The 8,295-nt window shown below is 42.0% G+C and overlaps 1 protein-coding gene across 3 annotated transcripts; it reads left to right on the forward strand.

Annotated features, from left to right (window-relative positions):
* Positions 1–42: 42 nt before the first annotated feature.
* ECHDC2 (enoyl-CoA hydratase domain containing 2) lies at positions 43–7,623 on the forward strand. Of its 3 annotated transcripts, none has more exons than XM_021529558.3 (10): positions 954–996; positions 2,329–2,396; positions 3,030–3,117; positions 3,424–3,510; positions 4,675–4,767; positions 5,373–5,429; positions 5,838–6,025; positions 6,469–6,519; positions 6,847–6,894; positions 7,357–7,623. In XM_021529558.3, exons 2-10 carry the CDS (start codon positions 2,346–2,348, stop codon positions 7,432–7,434), a joined length of 741 nt encoding a protein of 246 aa, XP_021385233.1. In that variant the 5' UTR covers positions 954–996; positions 2,329–2,345; the 3' UTR covers positions 7,435–7,623. The 3 variants fall into 3 exon arrangements, with proteins under 3 accessions (XP_021385224.1, XP_021385233.1, XP_077641479.1); XM_077785353.1 differs by lacking the exon at positions 954–996 and adding an exon at positions 1,538–1,593; XM_021529549.2 differs by lacking the exons at positions 954–996; positions 2,329–2,396 and adding an exon at positions 43–309.
* Positions 7,624–8,295: the final 672 nt, after the last annotated feature.

Raw genomic sequence — 8,295 nt, forward strand, 5'->3', positions numbered from 1 at the left:
AAGGCGCAGCGCCCCCCTTGCGGCACCGGCCCGGCGTCCCGGCCCATAGCGCGGCCACGGTCAGTCTTACAAACATCCCTGCTTATCCTCCTGAATTCCCCCTTCACGGCGATTAGCAGACGTTTTTCCAAAGTGGAGGTGCAGTGAAGCTCGCCGCCTCCCCGGAGAAGGGCGGCGAAGATGGTGAAGGGTGCGGAGTACAAGTCCTGCGAGGAGCAGCTGAGGGAGCCGGGGGTGCTCAGCCTGGAGAAAAGGAGGCTCGGGGGGCCCTTCCCGCTCTCCACAGCTCCTGACACGGGGTGCAGCCAGGTGAGGGTCCGGCTTTGCTCCCAGGGAACAAGGGACAGGGTGAGAGAAATGCCCTAAGGTCGCACCTGAGGAGGCTTAGGTTGGACAATGGAAGTTCTTCACAGAAAGGGTGATTAGATATTGGAATGGGCTGCTCAGGGAGGTGCTGGAGTCACCATCTCTGGAGGTGTTTAAGGAAAGACTCAGTACCACGGTCTAGGGGACAACGTGGTGGTCAGTCATAGGCTGGGCTCGATGGTCTCAGAGGTCTTTTCCAATTCAATTGATCCTGTGGTTCTGTAATTCTTTTCCTCCAGAGATGTCTTTGGGACGGATACTTGACGAGATCGTTCTCTTTTCCTGAAACGCTGCTTGTTACCTAGAGATGTATTTACAGTGAGAGCTGAACATCTGACCCTCCATCCACTCAACTTCCCCTTCCCTCACTTCGTCATCTTTGAGGATGCCCATGGCCGAGGGCAGAATGCAAATCACAGCTCCTGCGCAGCCGGTGCCAACCTCAGCCAAGCTTCTGGCGGCGCTGTTTGCGGCAGCACGTCGCTTCCCCCGCGGGCGGGCCGGGCGCTGCCGGTTCCGGCGCGGCCATGCTGCGGCTGTGGCGGGCGGCGCTGCGCGGGGCGCGGGGCGCGGCGGGCGCGGCCGGGGCGCCGCGGGGCGCGGAGGTGCTGCTGGGCGCGGCCGGCGGCGGTGAGTGCCGGGGCTCGGAGCGCGGCTCCGCTCCTGCCGGCTCGGCCCGGCGTCAGCGGGGCCGCGTGTTCCGGAGCGGGGGTGGCAGCTCCGCCGAGTCCCGGGCGTGCATTGTTGTTTTGCTTTTAGTTATGCCTTGATACTTTTTTTTTCAAGAACGCTGCTGAATGAATAGCTAGATACTCTTCTTTCCCCCTAAAGTTATGTGTGCATGCGACCTCAACGCAAGAAGTTCTGGTTTGCATAGCTTAGATTTTTCTAAAAGCATTATCGTGCAGTGATAAAGGTAGGACAGGACCTTGACATGCCTGTGTACATTTATCCATGAGAGCCACGAAGCAGTTTGAGGTTCGGTTCAGATTGCCAGGGATTTACTTTCTGTGTAACTGTTGCAGGGGTTTATAAACAGTTATTGGTATTTTGTTAGTTACAAAGACATCAGGTAGTTACCAGCTGTACATTTCCTTTGCGGATGCCCGCTGTTCACTTGTGTCTGCGTTGCAGTGTGACACATCTTTGGTTCAGAGCTGGCCGTAGGCAGAGGAAAAAACAGCGACCTTCCAGCAGGGCAGAAAGACCAAGCAAGGCAGGTGCAAGGTACAGCTGCAGCATCTTCCAATGTTAAGGCTTGGGAAGTGAGCAGAAGTCTAGACAATTAATAGTAGATTTTTTTTTTTTTCTCTCCAAAGCATACAGAAGCCATTGGATAATAATTTACAAATCACATGTGCAAAGGAGATGTAGTAGATGTTGTGGTTTTATTTTTCTGCTTGGACTTAGGAACTTTGAGTAGAGTCCTTTCTGCTGATGAGCTTATAGTGTTGAAATTAAATGGAGTTCACTTTCAAAATGGTTCTGGAACATGAACTGAATGTGACCTGTCTGTGCTGTTCTCATGCAAACAGCAATCCCAAGAAGATGGTTTCCTTTATTAGGGGATGTACTTGAACACAGGAAGACTGTACAATAAAAAAATAAATAACATTCAGGAGAAACCTAAGATGGATCATTTGGGCTTTGGTTTTTTGTTTGGGGTTTTTCCAATTTCTGCAGCAATTCTAAGATATATGTTCTTGGATGTCCTGAACATTTTCTAAAAGTCAGCTTATCCATGATCTTTTACAGGCCTGAATTTTACTGTTATTCTGCATAACTGGGTTTTGTAGACATGGTGTGCCACCTCCAGTTTTAAAATAACTGATTGTTTTAGAATATACTTTATATGCATTTTGAGGAAGGACAAGATGTAGCATAGGCAGATATTATTCCCCGTTGTATTACTGTGTCAGAGAACTAAATGAAGTATAACTGAAATTGTCTCCTATTACTAAGGTATTGCTGAAATCCTAATGAACCGGCCCCACGCGAGAAATTCACTGGGAAAAGTATTTGTAGATGAAGTGAGTATGGGCCTGGCCTGTGAGTGTGTTTGGAACCATGATCAATAACTAACTGCAGTGAGAATAGTTGTGGGAAATCTAAAAAAACTTATCTCATGATGAAGGGCAGTGGGAGATGGCATTGGGCAAGGCAGGTGAACCTGGAGAAAAACAGAATGTAACAGTTACTGCCTGAGATGTGGACAGATATATTTGGGTTATTTAAGTTAGCTAATTTAAGTTAACTTATTGAAGTTAACTAAAATGCAAGTTAATGTCCTTACTTGTGTCATTACAACAAAAGCATACTCATTGTCACACCTCAGCAGGTGACCTGTTCAAGGATGACACATCCTATAGAAAGTCTGGCTCATGCCTGGACAGGAGGGGAAGTTTTAAGTACAGCAAAGGTTCATCTCTGAGTGGAAGGAAGAAAAGAGATGGGGAAATGTGTCGTTCTGAATTTGTCATCGAAAAACCTGCAGGTTCCACTTACATGATTTCCATGAATTTTCTGGCACCTGCAGGGAAATAAACGCTTCATCACAGATTAGGAGCTTGCTATAATTTCAGTGTATATACACCTCCATATGCCTAAACTTTTACTGTTTTTTTGGGTTTTTTTTACTCTTGTCTGCACTCCCTCCCTCATAGCTGTTCAGTGTCCTGGAGCAGCTCCGCTTCGATGAGCAAGTGCGTGTGGTGGTGTTCAAGAGCCAGGTGAAAGGAGTGTTTTGTGCAGGTGAGTAGCAAAGGCTCTGCTAATTACTCTGAAAAGATGTGGTGGCTTTGAGGGTTGTATGATAAGCAAATCATGCAGAAATGCAGTTGGCAATGAGTGCTAGAAGAAATAAATCTGTCAAAAGGGCACAGAGGGGCACCCTTGTTATTGCTGCAGCCCAGATGCCCACACTCCAAATTCCATGGACCTTACTTGACTAGAATGCTCTATTGCAAGACTTTTTAAATGGTCTGTCCTCTGAGAGGGACAGGAGGGAACATTTCAGATGTCTTTTCTTGGATTCTATCCTTTTCCTCCTTTATTTAGGAGCAGATTTAAAGGAACGTGCAAAGATGGATGATGCAGAAGTTGCAGAGTTTGTTAGAAGACTGAGAAATCTTATGGATGAAATAGGTAAAGGATTATATCAGTTGGAAAATTTATCCTAAGCCACTGTAGTGAAACATTTAGAAATGCTGTAGGAGGGGATAACCAGCAGGTTACCCACCCAGGAGTAGCTTTCCAAATGGCTTCAGCTTATGCCTGAAAGAAAGATCCAATTAGAATTAAATACCAACCATCCTGCTGCCCCTCCAAGGACAAGATGTACTTCTTATCCACAACAAAGCACATACACGTCTATGTAATAAATACCTGCTGCAAGAAAGCATTTCTTTATTCCACACTTCTGTGGAATCCTTGGGAGGCAAGTGCTGTGTTGCTTCTCCCACTTCCAGTACATGTCCAGAAACACTCAAAATATGGCAGAGACCTAAGAACACAGATTTGAATCTCTAAATGGATTTACTAAATGAATTTGTGCAATGTCGGGGGGGGGGGGGGGGGGGGGGCTGTATCTACAACTCCCTCACCTCCCTTTTCTTTTTCTTTGCAGAATGAATATGAGTTTCTGCAAGTCATTTTCTTCCCTATTTATGAATTATTCTGCTCTCACTAGAAAAAAATACCAAAGTCAAAAATTGGTCTAAAATACCAATCAGAATTGCAATAATTTAAAAAAAAATGACAGGAGCAGTCAGAGGGGTGGTTACAGCAGAGAACTAGCTCACCTCAGAAGTTGGCATCCAGCTGCCTGAGTATTTAAAAAAGTATCAAGTAGCTAATCTCCAGATACATCAAGTTCCTAAGATATAGGGTACCCTAGAAAAACAGTGTTTACTGTTCCTGTTTTCAGGAGCCTTGGCTAACAAAAGCACCACAAAAACTGAGCATTGTGACAGGGCCTAGGGATGGTGTGTTGTCTTTGGCTGTTTAACTGCAACAGATGGATATTCATGTCATAAATTTGCAAGGAGAGGACCGATCCTGTTTTGCATTGCAGTACTTTGTTTGCAAGCTTCTTCGCATGGAAGAGGCATGTTTTGCATTCTTACAAAGAAAAGAGAAGTGCAAGAAGATCATTTTTACTCTTTCCAGACTGAAAAATCTGTGCCAAAAGAAAATGAGTCCTTGAGCAATTCTGAACTGAAAGCTTTAGAACATAAGGATTTAAATTCCAGGGCCATGTGAAACAGAACTTGTGGGACACAAGTGTGCAATCTGTGCTCTCTTCTGTAGCTGCCCTGCCCGTGCCCACGATCGCTGCAATCGATGGCTACGCCTTGGGCGGTGGATTAGAGCTGGCCCTGGCCTGTGACCTCCGAGTGGCAGGTTTGTGTTGCTCAGTGTAGCAATCTCCTGGTAACTGATGGCTGCATTTTAAAGAGAACTTATACACATGACAGTGGATTGTTAATGGAATCCAGAACCTTGAGAAAAATTTAAGAATAGGTTGTACAGAAATTGTGACATTTAGTTACTATTTGGAAAGCAGTTCCCATGCTTAAAAAGTAAAGCCTAAAGAGTTCCTTTAGAAAACCATTTATTAGTAAGATTGAATAGTTATTGTAATTTAATACTGGATCAGATATAATCTGGCTAAATCTAACCTTCCCATCTTAAATCAGTTTGGGTTGGAAGACTTGTTTGTTCTGTTTCCATGCTTCCATCCATTATATTTTATCTATCAGAGACCCGAGGTTCTAGCTAAAATTTTCTAGTTTTTGAGTTTTCTAGCTAAAATTGCTACACTGGAGTAAGCAGACTTGAGACAGACATGGAGTAAGTACTGTAGTATTCAGACTTTCTGGCTACCTAGATAAATGGAGTTCCAGTTCAGTATTGACAGTTTCCAATTTTATTGATCAGTTCAATCTGGAAAATTTCTAGTTATACAAATCAAAATGTAGCTAACCCTACATTTATTTTTTTAATAGCTTCATCAGCTAAAATGGGCCTTATTGAGACCACACGAGGACTTCTGCCTGGAGCAGGTAACCTTCATTAAATTTTAACCTTCATTAAACCTTCATTAATATTCATTAAATCTCACTTTCTCAGTTGCATTGTAAATATTTTGCCATTAGAGTGTGTTCTTGAACACTTAAAGTGTTTTGAATGTAAATTAGAAGTAGCATCTTACAGTCACAAAAGAGATCTATGAATCAAGAGTTCTGTCTCAGACTTACTCTAAATGTAGTAAAGTCCTTTACACCTTTTCTTTTTTATCAAAATACTGAAGCCTTTCAGATGCCTTCAAAAATGCTAATATATTCAGCCAGTAATTATTAAAGAAACACATGATCTCTTTATTTTGTAAGCCTTCTGGTTTTATAAGGAGACAAAATACTTCTGGGGTATTTGTCAGAAATAGAAAATGGTGTTTTCCCTGTTGTCCTAAGGTGGAACCCAGCGCCTGCCCAGATGTGTTGGAATAGGTCTTGCAAAGGAACTCATTTTCACTGGCAGACAGGTTGATGGAGAACAGGCAGCCTCCATGGGGCTGGTAAATCACTCAGTGCCACAGAACAGCGAGGGAGATGCAGCTTACCAGAGAGCTTTAACTTTGGCTAAAGAAATCCTGCCCCAGGTAAGTGCATTGTTCATGGGACCAATGTAAAGACAGGACAATGTAAATGTGCTCCCCTTAAGAGAGAGCAAACACCTGAAATTCCTTTCTCCGAAATACTGAAGCCTTGGTTCCTGATCTTTAAGTCTCATTAAGTCTTTTTGTGAATGCAGCTTCTGTAAGAATAAGTGTTAATATCCAGCTGCTTAACCCATGGGACAGGTTTAGTCCCCAGCTGCAGCCATGCAGACCTGTAGGACACATTGAAACTCACACCGTGTTCATCTGTGAAATGCAGACAACACCAAATTGAATTTTATAGGATACTTATTAACTTACTGCAAATTTCTGTAGACTAAAATGTCATTTAGAGCAAAATAATATAACAATTCATCTTTTATGAATTAATGTGAATTTAATTATTTTAAAATATTTATTGTGGTTTGGTTTTGTTTTTAATCAAGGCACCATTTGCTGTGAAAATGGGAAAACTGGCAATAAACAAAGGAATGGAGGTAATAACTATTTTTGTTTAAATACTGAAATGAATTAAAAGATTATCAGCTCTTACAAATTACTACAGTAAAAATGTTTATAACGGATGAGTTATAAAATTTTTATTTATATATATTTAAAACCATTTCAGAGGTTTTAAAATATTTCTTTAAAGTAAAATGGCAGGAATTGTTTTTTTTTCTGCAGACAGTAATACTGTACTTCTAATATTGAATATCACTTACTATGAGTGAGAGTGACTGACTGCTCCCATTGATTTGAGAGCTGTGAAGTAGCTTTGAGGGCTGTACTTCAGACAAACCTCACACCTTTCCTCTCCTTCCCAGGTTGACATTGCATCAGGAATGGCTATTGAGGGGATGTGTTATGCCCAGGTAAACTGCCTTCAGAATTCATTCCTGAAAGGAACAACTGTATATTAGTTATAGAATGAGCTTGACAAATGGTTTTAGTTTAATAATTCAAAATTATTCCTCCTGTAGTTCTTCATGGCAAGTTTTGCGAGCATGCACCTTTCTCAGCTAATAGAACAATATAGGGTATTACAAGATTACCATATAATGTGTCTCTCAGCATGTTTTAAAATGAAGTATGAAGACTACAGGAAATTGTTTTCCTATATAGATCTGTGTTTTTTTTCTTAGGTGCTTTGTTTGTGAGTTACACTACAACCCTATCTCTTTTTTCCTAATTGCGAAACATGGAATTTTATGTATCATTGAAAGCAAAGCAATCTTAGTCTTATATCACTACTACTAAATTAGTCAGAACTTAAAAACACATCAGACTTGTAAATGGAAAACATATCTCTTTGTTTTATTTTTTTTCTCATGTAGAATATTCCCACCAGAGACCGTCAGGAAGGGATGGCTGCCTTCAGGGAGAAGCGACCACCTCAGTTCACTGGCAAATAATGCGTTCTGCTTCCCCTTGAGTTTTTGGAAATAGAGCAGGACTGAGGAGGGCCCACTGATTTCTTAGGACTATTTTTATCACACCATTCTGTGCACTTAACTCCTTGCCTTGGACTGCATTTCTAACTATTCCACTGGATCGTTTTTCTTTACAAATCTCCAAATAAAAATTTAACTTTATACAACAGATCTTTAAAGCATGTTCATCTCAAGTCATTTATAAAGATGCATCAATGCTCTTACAACTGCTTTGACAGAAAAAGCAGTAGTAGCACAGAGGAGTGGCCCTTGACCCCAGCTCTGCTGGGAACAGTGCAAGACTGACCCACTCCAGAACCAAAACTCACCTCCAATGAGCTGAACCAGTGCTTGAGAAAACACAGGGCCTGTATGTACACAGGTACATAGGGCCATCACATCAGTCTATGCCAGACACCTCTCTCCATCACCTGTTTTCCTCTATTAGCTGACTGGAAATTAAGGTTATTTTCTCCTTCAAGGTTCTCCAGCACTAAAATATGACCTACAATTTAGCTCTACAGCTTCTTACATCCCTAGATTGGGCATTTCAAATAAAATTAATTAATCAGCAAACGTGGTTTTAGGAAATGCTGTATAGGAAATGCTTTATAGGTTACCAAAGTAAGATGTGGCTTACCACATTGGAACTTCATGCTATGATAGTATCAAAGGAAACCACAGTTTCACTTATGCCAAAAGTGTGTAGGAAACTTACCAAATTATACACATATAAATTTTCTATGTAAAGATCTGCAAAGGTAAAGCACAGTCAGGATTTTCAGCCTGCACAAAAGATTGCAAATTCTACAGGTGGAACAAAAAGTTTGGAAGTTGCTTCCA

This window comes from Lonchura striata, chromosome 9 (assembly GCF_046129695.1).
Source record: "Lonchura striata isolate bLonStr1 chromosome 9, bLonStr1.mat, whole genome shotgun sequence".
Classification (NCBI taxonomy): domain Eukaryota; kingdom Metazoa; phylum Chordata; class Aves; order Passeriformes; family Estrildidae; genus Lonchura; species Lonchura striata.